Genomic DNA, 19,125 nt, shown 5'->3' with positions numbered 1-19,125 from the left:
GCAAATGGCACACTTGACACCCCTGCTATAGATAATAAAAAATTAAATCTGATAAATTTATGGGTAAAAAGCGGAGCCTGGCGACGCATGCGCATTTATCATAACTCTCTCGTTCTCTCTGTCTCTACTCTACCCTCTCGAATGCTGCTGCGTGAACACACCTTCACATTTTGTTTTGTTTTTAACCCCTTCTTAACCCTGAATGTACAAACCCTGTTTCCATAAGAGTTAGGAAATTGTGTTAGATGTAAAAATAAAATGAATACAATGATTGGCAAATAATTTTGAACCTATATTCAGTTGAATATGCTACAAAGACAACATATTTGATGTTCAAACTGATAAAAATAATTTTTTTTGCAAATAACTTTAGAATTTGATGCCAGCAACACGTGACAAACAAGTTGGGAAAGGTGGCAATAAATACTGATAAAGTTGAAAAATGCTCATCAAACACTTATTTGAGACGTCCCACAGGTGTGCAGGCTAATTGGGAACAGGTGGGTGCCATGATTGGCTATAAAACATTTTCACAAAAAATGCTCAGTCTTTCACAAGAAAGGATGGGGCGAGGTAAACCCCTTTGTCCACAACTGCGTGAGCAAATAGTCAAACAGTTTAAGAACAACGTTTTTTCAAAGGGCATTTGCAAGAAATTTAGGGATTTCAACATCTACGGTCCATAATATCATCAAAAGGTTCAGAGAATCTGGAGAAATCACTCCACGTAAGTGGAATGACCGTGACCTTCGATCACTCAGACGGCACTGTTTTAAAAAACGACATCAATCTCTAAAGGATATCACCACACGGGCTCAGAAACACTTCAGAAAACCACTGTCACTAAATACAGTTTGTCGCTGCATCTGTAAGTGCAAGTTAAAGCTCTACTATGCAAAGCAAAAGCCATTTATCAACAACATCCAGAAACGCCGCCGGCTTCTCTGGGCCTGAGATCATCTAAGATGGACTGATGCAAAGTGGAAAAGTGTTCTGTGGTCTGACGAGTCCACATTTCAAATTGTTTTTGGAAATATTCGACATCGTGTCGTCCGGACCAAAGGGGAAGCGAACCATCAAGACTGTTATCCACGCAAAGTTCAAAAGCCAGCATCTGTGATGGTATGGAGGTGCATTAGTGCCCAAGGCATGGGTAACTTACACATCTGTGAAGGCACCATTAATGCTGAAAGGTACATACAGGTTTTGGAACAACATATGCTGCCATCTAAGCGCCGTCTTTTTCATGGACGCCCCTGCTTATTTCAGCAAGACAATGCCAAGCCACATTCAGCACGTATTATAACAGCGTGGCTTCGAAAAAAAAAGGGTTCTGGTACTTTCCTGGCCCGCCTGCAGTCCAGATCTGTCTCCCAATGAAAATCTGTGGCGCATTATGAAGCGTAAAATACGACAGCTGAGACCCCGGACTGTTGAACGACTGAAGCTCTACATAAAACAAGAATGGCAAAGAATTCCACTTTCAAAGCTTCAACCCTTAGTTTCCTATGTTCCCAAACGTTTATTGAGTGTTGTTAAAAGAAAAGGTGATGTAACACAGTGGTGAACATGCCCTTTCCCAACTACTTTGGCACGTGTTGCAGCCATGAAATTCTAAGTTGATTATTATTTGCAAAAAAAAGAAAGTTTATGAGTTTGAACAATCAATTATCTTGTCTTTGTAGTGCATTCACTTGAATATGGGTTGAAAAGGATTTGCAAATCATTGTATTCCGTTCATATTTACATCTAACAGTTTCCTAACTCATATGGAAACTGGGTTTGTATGACAATTAGGGTAAAATTAAATTCTATGGTAGCAATCTTTCCAAGGGCAAACTAATTACAGGTCCAAGGAGGAACACGTTGGTAGTGGACCAATAAACTAGACACGCTTGGCTTACAGGACTTAAAGTCATAAGACGCACAACTGTTGCTATTTCCCACCAGACAACGACCAAAGCAACGTCTTCCACTTTTAGACGTGTAAACACTTGTGACTCGGGAGCAGGAAGCGAGCACACACACGCGCAGCTCCTGCCAACAGATTGTGTGTGTGTCATCTGCGACATTTGGCCGCGATTATTTTAGGCTGAAAAACTTTGATGTGTTGCAAACATTTGCTTTGTTCACAAGCTGCTTCTGAGCCACGCAGCAGAGGCGATCCACGGGACGGCTGTGGTTTTATGTAAGCTCAAAGAAAAAAAACGTAGATTCTCTATCAATTTCCTTTTTTCCGAAACAAATGTGACTTGACTGTCACGCCTGCAGAAGGAGAATCTGCGTCACGCGCACAAAGGGATGCGGGAAAGATGGCCCCGGTTCACGTGTAGTTCACACAAAAATAAAAATGGATCCGACGCCACAGCTTTGTTTCCTAAGCTGAATTGAGGAGCCTTTTCTCCATCTTTACCCCTGGCGACAACGATCACACACGTGACTCACTGCTTGGCCTCGTCTAGGAAAACGACTCTTTTAACGAGCGCCAGTTCAGTCCGACTATCTCAGGACCATCGGGATAAAGTGACTGTGGAGGGGGCGTGGCCTGCGTACCTGCAGCGAAGCGGGGTGTGCCAGGACCGGCTTCGAGATCAGCGATAGGTGCGTAGATGGTCCCAAATGGGCCTGGTTATCTAATCACCTGTCGCTCTGTTAAAAGGCATCAGCCGGGAGGAGAGAGGGGTTGGAGTTTGAGCCACAGGGAGACACACGCCCAGAGACAAATCAGATTGCTGGAAAGCAAGCCACCCCCAGGTGTTTATGAAAATAAAAGTCTCAATTCACACCGGATAGTCGAACCTGGGATATTAGGAGGAACAGTGTGGTTTTCGTCCTGGTCGTGGAACTGGGGACTCAGCTCTATACCCTCGGCAGGGTCCTTGAGGGTGCATGGGAGTTTGCCCAACCAGTCTACATGTGCTCTGTGGACTTGGAGAAGGCATTCAACCGTTTCCCCCGGGAAGTCCCGTGGGGAGTGCTCAGACAATATAGGATAACGGACTATCTGATTGTGGCGGTCCACTCCCGTATGATCAGTGTCAGAGCTTGGTTTGCATCGCCGGCAGAGCTATTCTATACATGTTTCTCCATATAATGGACGCATGTGTAGTTTTTGTGGGCGGGAAGTGGGGAGCAAATGTTTCCGTTCTTTCCTCCGTGCAGCTGTGGGTTAAAAGTGTTTATTCACCTCCACTTAACATTGGTAGCAGAGGATGGTTGAAGATGGTTGAAAACTATAAAATACTGATGGGTCTACCTGTGACACTTTACCACCTGTGCTCAGCATGATTTCCTTCACCTTGTTGTACCAACAGAGAGCTGCATCAGCAAGGCCATACACACACTTTTTCAGTTTCCAAGAACCCCCTTACAGTCAGCTTCTGGGGGAGGATTGACATAAATGTCTCTCGACAATAAAGACCTATCCTATACTATCCTAGTGTGAAAGTAAATAATCAGAAATGTTAATAATGGATATGACTGAAGCTGCTTTTATTGTTTACAATCAGAGCAGCCATCGTGAAAGCCAACTCCGAGGTAGTGATTAAACCCAGACATTCCGAGTATGAAACCCAATCTCGAGTTGACATTTCCATCCATCCATCCATCCATCCATCTTCTCCCGCTTATCCGAGGTCGGGTCGCGGGGGCAGCAGCCAAAGCAGGGAAACCCAAACTTTCCTCTCCCCAGCTACTTGGTCCAGCTCCTCCCGGGGGATCCCGAGGCATTCCCAGACCAGCCGGGAGACATAGTCTTCCCAACGTGTCCTGGGTCTTTCCCGTGGCCTCCTACCGGTTGGACATGCCCTAAACACCTCCCTAGGGAGGCGTTCAGGTAGCATCCTGACCAGATGCCCAAACCACCTCATCTGGCTTCTCTCCATGTGGAGGAGCAGCGGCTTTACTTTGAGCTCCTCCCGGATGGAAGAGCTTCTCACCCTATCTCTAAGGGAGAGACCCACCACCCGGCGGAGGAAATTCCTTTGGGCCGCTTGTACCCGTGATCTTGTCCTTTTGGTCAAAATCCAAAGCTCATGACCATCGGTGAGAATGGGAACGTAGATCGACCGGTAAATGGAGAGCTTTGCCTTCCGGCTCAGCTCCTTCTTCACCACAACGGATCGATATAGCGTCCGCATTACTAAAGACGCCACACCGATCTGCCTGTCGATCTCACCATCCACTCTTCCCTCACTTGTGAACAAGACTCTGAGGTACTTGAACTCCTCCACTTCGGGCAGGGTCTCCTCCCCAACCCAGAGATGGCACTCCACCCTTTTACGGGCGAGAACCATGGACTCGGTCTTGGAGATGCTGATTCTCATCCCGGTCGCTTCACAGTCGGCTGCAAATTGACCCAGTGAGAGTTGAAGATCCTGGCCAGATGAATCCATCAGGACCACATCATCTGCAAAAAGCAGAGACCTTATCCTGCAGCCACCAAACCTGAACCCCTCAACGCCTTGACTGCGCCTAGAAATTTTGTCCATAAAAGTTATGAACAGAGTCGGTGACAAAGGGCAGCCTTGGCGCAGTCCAACCCTCACTGGTAACGTGTCCGACTTGCAGTCAACTAAGTTGACATTTACGACTAGGAAATGTTAACTTTCCAGTACAATTGGAACGCACCTCAAGACAAAAACAACGCTTAAGTCTCAAATACCAAACAGCTCCTTTGAAGCAAGTTTGGAAGAAAGCCAGATCATACTTGCCAACCCTCCCGGATTTTCCGGGAGACTCCCGAAATTCAGTGCCTCTCCCGAAAACCTCCCGGGACAAATTTTCTCCCGAAAATCTCCCGAAATTCAGGCGGAGCTGAAAGCCACGCCCCCTCCAGCTCCATGCGGACCTGAGTAAAGTGTCGACAGCCTGTTTTCACGTCCGCTTTTCCACAATATAAACAGCGTATCTGCCCAATGACGTGATAACTGTAGAATAATCAAGGGCGAGTTCTTGGTTTCTTATGTGGGTTTATTGTTAGGCAGTTTCATTAACGTCCTCCCAGCGCGGTAACAACACACAACAAGAGTCACGTTTTCGTGTACCGTAAAGCAGTTCGTCTGCCGTAAACAGCAATTTTGTTACACTCTTAAACAGGACAACACTGCCATCTACTGTACATGCATATGTGACAATAACATCTACGGCTTTTAGCGAGTGCAGAAGAAAAAGGAAGATACAGCCATGGCGACGCCGACGAAGAGTAAGATGAAGAAATACGCTTGTAAGTTCCAAGCCGCAGCTGCGATTGGACCTGGATAGCCTCCGGGAAGAAGTAGCGGACTACCAATTGCTTGGCAGTGAAGATCTTCCTCAGGAAGCAAAGATTGACCAGTTTTGGGCCATGCTAGGGAGTTGATTGATTGATTGATTGATACTTTTATTAGTAGATTGCACAGTACAGTACATATTCCGTACAATTGACCACTAAATGGTAAGACCCGAATAAGTTTTTCAACTTGTTTAAGTCGGTGTCCACGTTAATCAATTCATGGTAGAGATGGAAGATACCAGACTCTAGTGCATTTGAAGAAAGCACTTTTGTGGGTGCCACACAGAAATGCATCATCAGAGAGGGTGTTCAGCATAGTGACGGAGAATTGTACAAGGGTGGACAATTCAACCCTTAAGTCAACAATGACTAGATGAGTGTTATGTGTTTGTACATGTGTAAATAAATAAACACTGAAATTCTAAAATGTCTCTTATTAATGTATATATATATATATATATATATATATATATATATATATATATATATATATATATATATATATATATATATATATATGTATATAGCTAGAATTCATTGAAAGTCAAGTATTTCATATATATATATATATATATATGAAATACTTGACTTGGTAAATTCTAGCTGTAAATATACTCCTCCCCTCTTAACCACGCCCCCGCCCCACCCCCGAACACTCCCCAAATCCCACCCCCCGAAATCAGAGGTCTCAAGTTGGCAAGTATGAGCCAGATTGTTATGTAAATATTTTCGCCATGCCTTAAGGGGTTGGATTTCCAATGTTTGGGGATCTCGAATACACAAACACAGGCACAAACAGGTAAGAAAAGTTGGTTTTGCACATTAGGACTCCTTTAAAACAAAACTCTCCTGGACAGAGTTAGCAAAAGACGAGGCAAACGCCAGCGGCAGGAGACTGTTAGGGCGTCATTTTACCTTACTGAGCACTTCCAGCCTCTTTTTGTGTTTTTCGTTGGTTGCCAGGGCAGCAAACTGCTGCAGAAGCACGGGACTGGGGGGCGTGGTGATGTCCAGGAAGTACTGGAAGGCCTGGGTGATGGTGCAAGGGGGGATGCGGGTCCCGTTGGTCCAGTTACTGATTACACCTGCGGGGGAGAGGGAGGTTATGAATCTTTTAACGACAGGTCGTCGAGAAAAATGCGGTGGTAGCTAATGCTCGCTGATGTACCGATCAGAGGCTATTAGCCACTTCGTTAGTAGATCCTTGGGCCTAAATGACTTTACCTGACATCGCAACATATGTGCTATGGTTTCTTAATGAGTGAAGGTCTTGAAAATACTCCTGGTGTGGCTTAATAAAAATAAATTACACTGATGAAAGTGTCGACTGCAAACAGCTTCCAGTGTAACGCATTTCAGACTACAAAATTAACATGTTGATCTCGCTACATTAACTCAGTGTTTTTCAACCACTCGTGTAGATATTGTCTGGAAAGTTATGTAATTTCCCCTAATTAGTTTAAAACTTTTTTTTTTTTTGCAAACCAGTAGTCATGATTTGTTGTTGAGTGTCTGTGCTGGTTAGAGCTCGGCAGAGTAACCGTGTAATACTCTTCCATTCCAGGAGGTGGCAGCAGGTAGCTAACTGCTTTGTAGATATCGGGAACATAGTTTGTCGTGATCGCAATATTGTTGTTACTCAGCCAGCGTTTGTGGGTCTGATGGACCCATCGCATTTTGTGGCTTTATATGCCTCACAATCAAACACTTTTATGTTAAAATACTGAACACATCAGACCCACAAACGCTGGCTGAGGAACAACAATACTATTGTTGCAGGGAAAATTTCTCTGGCAGTTTCTGCATCCCACAGGGATTCTTCTTTTGTATTTCTGCACCTGAGGTTCCCACATTGTTTGTCAGTACTGTCTGCTCTCATTTTCTCGCACATTTGACCCTCTGATGTTCTGTGTACCTACACTCTGTCCTCCTCCTGTCTAGGCCTGCTGTGTGTGTGGGTGGGTGCGTGTGGTACACAGAACGTAAATTTCCACACTTCTATTAGCCCCGGGTCCAGTGGACCCAGACATCTTATATGTAATAGAAATGTGTAGGGGCAGGGGTGTATGGTGTGTGGTCATTAAATATGTATTCTAATATATGTTCTTCACAGAAAATGAGCCAATGTCAGTGAGTCTCAGTGTGAAAAATTCAATAATTGTATCATTTTTCTTTTAATAAAAAATTAAAACGGGTCCTACAGACCCAAACACCACCTAAAAGAGGGGTCAGCAACCTTTTTGAAACCAAGAGCTACTTTTTGGGTACTGATTAATGCGAAGGGCTACCAGTTTGATACACACGTAAATAAATTGCCAGAAATAGCCACTTTGCTCAATTTACCTTAAAAATAAATCTATATATTTATATATAAATGGGTATTTCTGTCTGTCATTCCGTCGTACATTTTTTTTCCTTTTAGGGAAGGTTTTTTGTAGAGAATAAATGATGAAAAAAACCCTTAATTCAACGGTTTAATAAAGGAGAAAACACGAAAAAAATTAACATTTAATTTTGAGACATAGGGCAGGAGACTGTTTAAAATTCAAAATTCAACCGAAAAAAATGGAGAAAAACTAACTAATTCGAATCTTTTTGAAAAAATAAAAAAAAGAATTTATGGAACATTAGTTATTTTTCCTGATTAAGATTAATTTTAGACTTTGGATGACATGTTTTAAATAGGTTAAAATCCAATCTGCACTTTGTTAGAATACATAACAAATTGGACCAAGCTATATTTCTAACAAAGACGAATCATTATTTCTTCTAGAGTTTCCAGAACAAAAATTTTAAAAGACATTCAAGAGACTTTGAAATAAGATTTAAATTTGATTCTACAGATTTTCTAGATTTGCCAGAATAATTTTTTTGAATTTTAATCATAATAAGTTTGAAGAAATATTTCACAAATATTCTTCGTCGAAAAAACAGAAGCTAAAATGAAGAATTAAATCAAAATGTATTTATTATTCTTTACAATAAAAAAAACATACTTGAACATTGATTTAAATTGTCAGGAAAGAAGAGGAAGGAATTTAAAAAGGTAAAAAGGTATATGTGTTTAAAAATCCTAAAATAATTTTTAAGGTTGTATTTTTTCTCTAAAATGGTCTTTCTGAAAGTTATAGGAAGCAAAGTAAAAAAATAAATGAATTTATTTAAACAAGTGAAGACCAAGTCTTTAAAATATTTTCTTGGATTTTCAAATTCTATTTGAGTTTTGTCTCTCTTAGAATTAAAAATGTCGAGCAAAGCGAGACCAGCTTGGTAGTAAATAAATACAATTTAAAAAATAGAGGCAGCTCACTGGTAAGTGCTGCTGTTTGAGCTGTATTTAAAACAGGGTGACTCATCTGGTCCTTAAGGGAGACCTGGTGCCCGCGGGCACGGCGTTGGTGACCCCTGACCTAAAGGCATTGAAACTAAACCTGAACTGTCTGCAACGTAAACAAAAACAGAATGGTGGACGACAGCAAAGTCTTACAGCGTGTGGAGCAGACGGCGTCCACAAATTACATCCGTACACGAAAATCAACAACAAAATAGGAGCGCAAGAAAGGAACTAAAGCACCACATACAGGAAAACAGCAAAAAACTCAATATAATGTGACAGGTGGTGACAGTACACCTACTTTGAGACAAGAGCTATAGCGATGCATGCTTGGTCATGGTTTGAATTCATATCCAACAATTGCGAGAATTACTTTTTACCATCAATATCTACTGCTTAGTTTAATTATTTTTAATGTTTTCTGCTAGTGGTGGGCCTCAGAATTTTTTCATTGACTGAGAAGTTTGAAAAACACTATTACCTAGTGTGCGGCTTTTTTTTCATTTAAGGGACACAACATGCAAAAAGGGTCAGAAATAAAACACGACTGACACTAGTCGGATAAAACAGGTGCGGGGTGATTTATCCAGACCGGGGGTCGGCAACCCGCGGCTCTAGAACCGCATGCGGCTCTTTAGCGACGCCCTTGTGGCTCTCTGGAACTTTTTCAAAACTGTATGAAAAATGGAAAAAGATGATGGGGAAAAAATATAAAACATTTATTTTTTGTTTCATTATGGTTTCTGTAGGAGGATAAACATGGCACAAACCTCCCTAATTATTGTAAAGCACACTGTTTTTATTAAACATGCTTCACTGTTTCGAGTATTTAGCGATCGCCGTTTTGTCTTACTGATCTTGGCGTCCTTGAACTCACCGTAGTTTACATGTATAACTTTCTCCGACTTTCTAGGACGTCTTTTATGCCACTTCTTTTTCTGTCTCATTTTGTCCACCAAACTTTTAACGTTGTGCATGAATGCACAAAGGTGAGTTTTGCTGACGTTACTGACTTGTGAGGAGTGCTAATCAGACATAATTGGTCACTGCAAGCTAATCGATGCTAACATGCTATTTAGGCTAGCTGTATGTACATATTGCATCATTAAGCCTCAGTTGTAGCTATATTTGAGCTAATTTAGTTTCCTTTAAGTCGGGGTGTCCAAAGTGCGGCCCGGGGGCCATTTGCGGTCATTTTTTTAACGATCCCACGACACATTTTAAAAATACAATTGAAAAAAATTAAAAACAGAAAAAGTGGTATAAAACAGCAAACAGGTGAAATGTAACAAGAAATTGTTGCGATGCTTACTCTAATAACACAAAGCTGCCATGCAGGCTGTTTCTTTCTTTAAAAAATAATAATGAATCAAAATCAATGTCATTTTAAATTATTGACCTATTCAAGGCTTCAATTACATCACATTAAATATTCCACTTTGAGATATTTTTGGGGGAAAATGTTGCATATTTTGTGTTTTGCCATATAAAAAAACTGAGCTGTTTTTTTAAAGAAGGGCCTAAAACAAACAAACAAAACATAAACAACATTAAAACTTAAAATTGACGGATATATCTGAAGTTGATCTCGAGATTATTGTGCTAAAAGTGAACAGTAAAAAAATGTATGATTTATTTTTTAACACTTTAATGAGTAGGACACTTTTGGATCCCCAATTATTTTAGTGTGATTTGTTTTTAAGTGTCATTGCTCAAAAAATAATAATGAATCAAAATCCAAAATAAAGCCTCCAATTATTATATCATCTCAAATATTCCACCTAAAAAAGTTATTGGGTGAAAATATTGTATATTTTGTGTTTTTTCCATTTTTTTTTGTTCTAATGTTGATCTACAGATTTAAAACTTGCATAATGATAAAAATAATAATACTGAACAAAGACACATTTTTAATAATTTTTTTTACCAAAACCCTTTGGGGTCCCCGGGATCATAACTGAGTGGAGGCCTAAATCTATATTTTTTATACATATATTGTATTGGTTTTTAAAACAAAAAATATGAAAATGGCCCCCGCTTTCTTTGATTTTTCAGTGTGCGGCCCTCAGTGGAAAAAGTTTGGACATCCCTGCATTTAAGTCCTCTTAATTCAATTCATATCTCATGACACACTATCTGCATGTAATATGGCTTTTATTTTTTTGCGGCTCCAGACATATTTGTTTTTGTATTATTGGTCCAAAATGGCTCTTTCAACATTTTAGGTTGCCGTCCCCTGATCTAGCCCAATAAGTTTTTGTTTTTTTTTATCAGTGAAGTACATCTTGATCTTCCATTTGCAGCTCTTTAATGCATGTATTTATTACGCCAGCACGTTCACTTCCCCGCAAAGCTGTCATTGTGTTGCCATGGCGCCCCGGCGATGCGAGCACAACAAAGTGTAGGTGGAGTGAACGTTTTGTTAGGTCGCCTCTCCCCCCTCTAACTGCACGCACGCACACACACACACACACCTAGGGCGGTGTTCCTCTCCTCCAGGAACTCCACTTTGACAATCTGATTGACAGGTGGCGCGTCCTCCAGTTTGTCTATGAGCGCCATCACCAGGTCCTCGTGGTTTCCAGCAAAGATGCCCAGATGGTCGCCGGGGTGGTAGCTCAGCTTGTCGTGGTTGTTTGTGTCAAGACGCACAAATATGGTGGAGCGACTGGAGAAAAAAGGAAAAAAAAGGAGAGAGATTTATGATCTCAGGAACAGTCGCAATACCATTTCCAGGCTGTTCCATGTTGATAAACACAAGGATAAATTTGGAGATGTGGAAGATGAATTACAGCATTTTTGTGTTGTTGTGCAAATAAGGAAAAACTGTTTTTTTTAATGGCAACCAACATATATGTCATAATCAGTATATACCTCGGTTTTAATGACAGCTTGTGTGCAATCAACTTGTTTCTTTTTTAAAATGAAACATACGAAACCTGCTCCATCCTATCTGGCTGGTTGTTTTGTACCATATGTCTCGGCAAGAAATCTGCGTTCAAAGAACTCCAGCTTATTAGTGATTCCAAGAGCCCCAAAAAAGTCTGCGGGCTATAGAGTGTTTTCTATTGGGGCTCCAGTACTCTGGAATGTCCTCCCCGTAACAGTTAGAGATGCTACCTCAGTAGAAGCATTTAAGTACCATCTTAAACCTCATTTGTATACTCTAACCTTTAAATAGACTCCCTTTTTAGACCAGTTGATCTGCCATTAATTTTGTTTTCTCCTCTGCCCTCCTTTCCCTGGTGGAGGAGGATGGGGGGGCACAGGTTTGGTGGCCATGGATGAAGTGCTTGCTGTCCAGAGTCGGGACCCCAGGTGGACCGCTCGCCTGTGCATCGGTTGGGAACATCTCTGCGCTGCTGACCCGTCTCCGCTCGGGATGGTCTCCTGCTGGCCCCACTATGGACTGGACTCTCACAATATTATGGTAGATCCACTATGGACTGGACTCTCAATATTATGTTAGATCCACTATGGACTGGACTCTCACTATTATGTTAGATCCACTATGGACTGGACTTGTTGCGATCTGCTGCTCAGATCTTCACATGTTTGTTTTTTCCATCTTTGTTTCATTCTCAGTCTGACCCGTTTATTTCCTGTTTTGTCCATCACTATGGTCACTCATCAGTCCACCTGCTAGTCTCGCCCCGCACGCCTGCTACTATTTTTCACCCTCCTATTTAAGCTCTCCTTTTCTGTTCACTCATTCTCGGATCCTAATTTGCCCACGCGCAACAGTGACGACTCTCGACCTTCATCTTTGTATGTATATTCTCGCTAGCTTTTACGCTAAGCCATTTGTTTATTCCAGCTCACATGCAGAGGAATTGTTTTTCTGTTTTTTGTGTGCCTTCTTGCCAGCTTGGTTGTTAACTTTTACTTCCTAGTTCTCATACTAGCGTTTTTGGTTTGCCTTCTCTTTACACCAGTGTTTTTGTTCCTAGCCTTTTATTATTTAATAAATACCTTATATCTTGCCTTTGCTGTGTTCTGCTTCGACGCATCCTCGGGAAAACAATACCGGAATTACCATGCCGAAGAAGAGTCTTCACAGGACTCTCACTATTATGTTAGATCCACTATGGGCTGGACTCTCACTATTATGGTAAATCCACTATGGACTGGACTCTTACTATTATGTTTGATCCACTATGGACTGGACTCACTATTATGTTGGATCCACTATGGACTGGACTTTCACTATTATGTTAGATCCACTATGGACTGGACTCTCATTATTATGTCAGATCCACTATGGACTGGACTCTCACTATTATGTTAGATCCACTATGGACTGGACTCTGACTATTATGTCATATTCACTATGGACTGGATCCTCACTATTATGTTATATCCACTATGGACTGGACTCTCACTATTATGTTATATCCACTATGGACTGGACTTTCACTATTATGTTAGATCCACTATGGACTGGACTCTTACTATTATGTCAGATCCACTATGGACTGGAATCTCACTATTATGTTAGATCCACTATGGACTGGATTCTCACTATTATGTTAGATCCACTATGGACTGGACTTTGCCTATTATGTCAGATCCACTATGGACTGGACTCTCACTATTAGGTTAGATCCACTATAGACTGGTCTCTCACCATTATGTTAGATCCACTATGGACTGGACTCTTACTATTATGTTGGATCCACTATGGACTAGACTCTCACTATTATGTTAGATCCACTATTGACTGGTCTCTCACTATTATGTTAGATCCACTATGGACTGGACTCTCACTATTATGTCAGATCCACTATGCACTGGAGTCTCACGATTATGTTAGTTAACCCACATTTGCAGTACTCTCCAAGGTTTCTCATAGTCATTCTCATCGACATCCCATTGGGTTGTGAGTTTTCCCTTGCCCTTATGTGGGCGCTGATCTTCAGATGTGGTTGTGGCTTGTGCAGCACTTTAAGACACTTGTGATTTCGGGCTATATAAATAAACATTGATTGATTGATGGATTGATTATGCACGCAATGTTAGACACTTAAGACTTACTTAGATTTGGAACTTTGGAGGTTTTGAGATTCCAGCATTTTGGCTCCAAAAACTCTCTTCTTGTGGATGCTATAGAGCGCTGTGGAGCAGAAAAACAACAGCATGGACGACTTATTAATCACGGTGAACGATGTGTAAAGTTTCCAGTCTCTACGTTGCAAAAACTGAAATCCAAGCAAGATTAAATATCTCAAATAAGGGTGATATTTGCTTATTTTCTGTCCGATAAGATAATTCTTCTCTCTAAGCTGAGTGTTTTTAAAGTAATAATTTCTTATTTCCAGCATGAAAGGAAAAAAAATCATGACTTTGACACAATTGTGTCTCATAATTAAACAGATGACAGTCAAATGGACTTTGCGGTTTCATTTTCAATGAAACGAGAAAATAGGTACTCATAAAGTAGTACAGTACAGCAAACGGACAGTTAATATTTAAACATTTGACATGTGACATTTCTAACAATTTTGAACATAAATAGTACAAGCACATTCCGATAAATTCTTCAAAATTACAAAAAATTAAATAATATATATATATATATATATATATATATATATATATATATATATACACACATATGTATATATACATATACATATATATACACATATATATACATATATACATACACATATACATACTGTATATACATATATACAGTATATATATATATATGTATATATATATATATATACATACACACACACCTTTTCTTCACAAGGATTATGATTCATTCTTCCTTTAAACGCGGATATAACATTTTATCATTCTGCGTCCTAATAACAGCAGACATTGTACAGCGAGGGATGTTTTATTATGTTGGTTGGCTCTCATAGAGTCTGCAGTGAGTAGTAATCAGCGATATTGATAACGAAAAAAGCTAACGTTGTGATGCGTTTTTTTAAATCAATGCGCCACGTTTGCTTAAAGGGGGAACTTCACTTTTTGGGGGAATTTTGGCTACCGTTTACAATCCTCTTGAGAGACAAGAAGACAAAAGTTGTTTTTTTTCTCACTTTTTTTCAAGAGATGTCCGATAATGGTTTTTTTGCCATTATCGGCAAGCCAAATTTTCTTGTTCAATTGGCCGACATTTTTGCTTAGTTCAAGTACAAACCCTGTTTCCATATTAGTTGGGAAAATGTGTTGGATGTAAATATAAACGGAATACAATGATTTTTTAAATCCTTTTCAACCCATATTCAATTGAATGCACTACAAAGACAAGATATTTGAGGTTCAAACTCATAAACTTTATTTTTTTTTCTGCAAATAATGACTTAGAATTTCATTGCTGCAACACATGCCAAAGTAATTGGGAAAGGGCATGTTCACCACTGTGTTACATCACCTTTTCTTTTAACAACACTCAATAAACGTTTGGGAACTGAGGAAACTAATTGTTGAAGCTTTGAAAGTGGAACTCTGTCCCATTCTTGTTTTATGTAGAGCTTCAGTCGTTCAACAGTCCGGGGTCTCCGCTGTCGTATTTTACGCTTCATAATTGATTGATTGATTGATACTTTTATTAGTAGTTTGCACAGTACAGTACATATTCCGTACAATTGACCACTAAATGGTAACACCCGAATAAGTTTTTCAACTTGTTTAAGTCGGGGTCCACGTTAATCAATTCATTTTTTAATGCGCCCCTCATTTTCGATTGGAGACAGGTCTGGACTGCAGGCGGGCCAGGACAGCACCGCCACTCTTGTTTTACGAAGCCACGCTGTGGTAACATGTGCTGAATGTGGCTTGGCATTGTCTTGCTGAAATAAGCAGGGGCGTCCATGAAAAAGACGGCGCATAGTTGGCAGCATATGTTGTTCCAAAACCTGTATGTAACTTTCAGTATTAATGGTGCCTTCACAGATGTGTAAGTTACCCATGCCTTTGGCACTAATGCACCCCCATACCATCACAGATGCTGGCTTTTGAACTTTGCGTCGATAAGAGTCCGGATGGTTCGCTTCCACTTTGGTCCGGATGACACAATGTCAAATATTTCCAAAAACAATTTCAAATGTGGACTCGTCAGACCACAGAACACTTTTCCACTTTGCATCAGTCCATCCAAATGATCTCGAGCCCAGAGAAGCCGGCAGCGTTTCTGGATGTTGTTGATAAATGGCTTTTGCTTTGCATAGTAGAGCTTTAACTTGCACTTACAGATGCAGCGACAAACTGTATGTAGTGACAGTGGTTTTCTGAAGTATTCCTGAGCCCATGTGGTGACATCCTTTAAGAGATGGATGTCAGTTTTTGATACAGTGCCGTCTGAGGGATCGAAGGTCACGGTCATTCAATGTTGGTTTCCCGCCATGCTGCTTACATGGAGTGATTTTCTCCAGATTCTCTGAACCTTTTGATGATTTTATGGACCGTATATGTTGAAATCCCTAAATTTCCTGCAATTGCACTTTGAGAAACGTTGTTCTTAAACTGTTTGACTATTTGCTCACGCAGTTGTGGACAAATGGGTGTACCTCGCCCCATCCTTTCTTGTGAAAGACTGAGCATTTTTTGGGAAGCTGTTTTTATAGCCAATCATGGCACCCGCCTGATCCCAATTAGCCTGCACACCTGTGGGATGTTCCAAATAAGTGTTTGATGAACATTCCTCAACTTTATCAGTATTTATTGCCACCTTTCCCAACTTCTTTGTCACGTGTCGCTAGCAGCAAGTTCTAAAGTTAATGATTATTTGCACAAAAAAAAAAATGTTTATCAGTTTGAACATCAAATATGTAGTCTTTATAGCATATTCAACTGAATATGGATTGAAAATGATTTGCAAAACATTGTACTCTGTTTATATTTACATCTAACACAATTTCCCAACTCATATGGAAACGGGGTTTTGTAAAATACCGCTAGTTTTTGTATTTTTCTTTCTTGTTTTTGAACACTGACTTTTTGCAATTTACCAGGATCCCGACTTTTACCTTAAACCTATTCGGATCACAAATTGCACCATTAACCGATGGAAGAGGCTCTGGCGAGCATCCATCACTTTTTAATTCCAAAGCATGAATTAATTTGCGTAATTTATGCACATAATGGCCACAGACTCATTTGTCCAGTTGGGACCACGCCTGGCAGAGAACACCACTTCTTTTTTCCCAAAAAGGATCAGGTCAGCCTTTACCGTCAGTAAGAGCCGGCGCCTCGGCATTGTACGTCAGTCGGAACTTGCTCTTCTTCCAGCTGCGATCGTTGCTGATCAAGGAGTTGTTGGCCTTCTCGATGTTGACGTCGTCGCCCACGCAGAACACGTCGCAGGCAGCCTTGAGGTGTAAACAAAAGCGGCGGCCGTTATTCGAGCAGCCACAATTTGACCAAGTCAAGGAGGTCCAAACAGCATCCCGGTCAATTATTTAGTTTCGAAGCAAATAAAAGACATTTGTTGATCACACAAAACAATCAGGCCGAGGGGACCGACCTTAAAAACCTTCTTGGCCCAGGTCCTGAAGGACTCCTCCTGGCCACACAGTTCATCCCCCTCCCCCATGCGGAGGATGCGCTCTCCTCCGAGCTCCTCAAAGAGCGTGTCTACCGCGTGGGCGAAGGCGCAGAAGTGCGGGTAGGCCCTGGATCCCAGGCCAAACACGGAGAACCTAGACCGCAGAACGGTGGCGACAAAGAGGCAGGAAATGTTAACACGCTATACAAGACCGTTCCCCTTCCCCCTGTCGAAAACTGCAGTTTTTGGGGAGGAACTGTGCCCGTTATCCACAATCCTTACATGGGACAAGAACACACGACCTTTCCTTTTCTGTCTAATCCAATTCGTGAAAAACTTCTCGTAAGAAGCAGCTAACAATTCAGGTAAAGGGAATAAGGTATATTACGCTTTTGAAGTCCTTTCAAAACAGTGGTCCCCAACCCTTTTTGGACCACGGACCGCTTGTGTCAGGCTTGCCCCTGACAGTTTGTTTGTGTTTTAGTTTTTCCTCTGTGTGTGTGTAGTATTTCCTGTCTTTAGTTCCTGTCAGCGCTCTTATTTTGTCTGTTTCCTGTCTTTCTCCCTGAGTGCTGAGTCCCCTCAGCCTTGGCTGATTGGCACCTGGCCACACCTGGTGTCTATCAGCCCGCTCCTATTTAGACCTGTCTTCCCATGCAGTCAAATCTGGATAATTGTCACTTCTGTATTGTCGCTCCTGTCGTGCCATTGCAGCGTAGCGGTAAGCAATATTTCAGTAGCAGTTTGTAGCTGACTGTCTTTTGTGCCCTGCTTTCAATTTGTCTTTGTACTACAATGACTTCTGTTTTCCTGCTCGCTACCCGCTAGCTTCCACACTAGGCCCTTCTGTTTTTGCTAGCTTTCATGCTTAGCTCCTTTTGTTTTCTAGCTCTCATGCTAGCTCTTTTAGTTTGTTATCCACCTCGTGCGCACTTTTTGTTGTATCCCTTTTGTTTGGTTTTGTCTTAGTGTTTTATTAAAACATGTTTCCTCACTCAATGCCTGCCTCCTTCTCTGCATCTTGGGGTTCGCCACAAACTAACTCGTATAGAATAATCCAGCACTGACTGGAAGACAAAGTCGGTAAAAATAGGAGTGGGCTGATTGACACCAGGTGTGGCCAGGTGCCAATCAGCCGCATCTGAGGGGAAACAGCGCCCATGGAGAAACACAGAAAACAGATAAAATAAGAGCGCTGACAGGAAATACTACACACACAGAGGAAACAAAGACAAATGCAGAGGAAAAAACTAAAACATAGCCAAACTGTCAATGACAAGCCTGACAATCTAAATGTAGGCATTATTTTCAGGGACCGGCTTTCCACTTGTGCCAGATAAATACAGCAAAAGTAAAAGCATCCATCCATCCATTTTATACCGCTTATAGCATGAAAAATACAACTCACTATAACGCTGAATTGGTGGGAGCCCCGGGCTTGTTTCTTTGCAATGAGACGCAGATGGAAATCAGCCTTTGGCGACAATCTGTCACATTTATATTTGATCTGTTTTTTGGGTTTTGTTTTTTTAACCTTTTAACTGCTTTTTATCTAACAAATTGTTCTTGGGGTAATTTGTATTTGCTTTTTCAATGTGTACATTACCATTACCGTATTTTTCGCACTATAAGTCTGGACTGGACTCTCACTATTATGTTAGATCCACTATGGACTGGACTCTCACACTATTATGTTAGATCCACTATGGACTGGACTCTCACAATATTATGTTAGATCCACTATGGACTGGACTTTCACTATTATGTTAGATCCACTATTGACTGGAATCTCACCATCTTATGTTAGATCCACTATGGACTGGACTCTCACAATATTATGCTAGATCCACTATGGACTGGACTCTCACATTCTTATGTTAGATCCACAATGGACTGGACTCTCATAATATGTTAAATCCACAATGGACTGGACTCTCACAAAATATGTTAGATCCACTATGGACTTGACTCTCACACTATTATGTTAGATCCACTATGGACTGGACTCTCACACTATTA

General features: G+C 41.1%; 1 protein-coding gene across 5 annotated transcripts in view; it reads right to left on the bottom strand.

Annotated features, from left to right (window-relative positions):
* Positions 1–19,125, bottom strand: part of nos1 (nitric oxide synthase 1 (neuronal)) — a 194,548-nt gene that overhangs the window by 29,361 nt on the left and 146,062 nt on the right. For all 5 annotated transcript variants that reach the window (XM_061903187.1, XM_061903196.1, XM_061903206.1 and 2 more), the window contains 5 exons: positions 17,086–17,260; positions 16,792–16,930; positions 13,641–13,719; positions 11,081–11,274; positions 6,188–6,357 (listed from right to left, as the gene is read on the bottom strand). In XM_061903187.1, the coding sequence (XP_061759171.1) occupies positions 6,188–6,357; positions 11,081–11,274; positions 13,641–13,719; positions 16,792–16,930; positions 17,086–17,260 (757 nt within the window). The remainder of the gene's footprint in view (positions 1–6,187; positions 6,358–11,080; positions 11,275–13,640; positions 13,720–16,791; positions 16,931–17,085; positions 17,261–19,125) is intronic.

Source organism: Nerophis ophidion, linkage group LG01, assembly GCF_033978795.1.
Source record: "Nerophis ophidion isolate RoL-2023_Sa linkage group LG01, RoL_Noph_v1.0, whole genome shotgun sequence".
Classification (NCBI taxonomy): domain Eukaryota; kingdom Metazoa; phylum Chordata; class Actinopteri; order Syngnathiformes; family Syngnathidae; genus Nerophis; species Nerophis ophidion.
The sequence above is the reverse complement of the archived record's forward strand: the minus strand, read 5'-3'. Positions and strand labels throughout refer to the sequence as shown.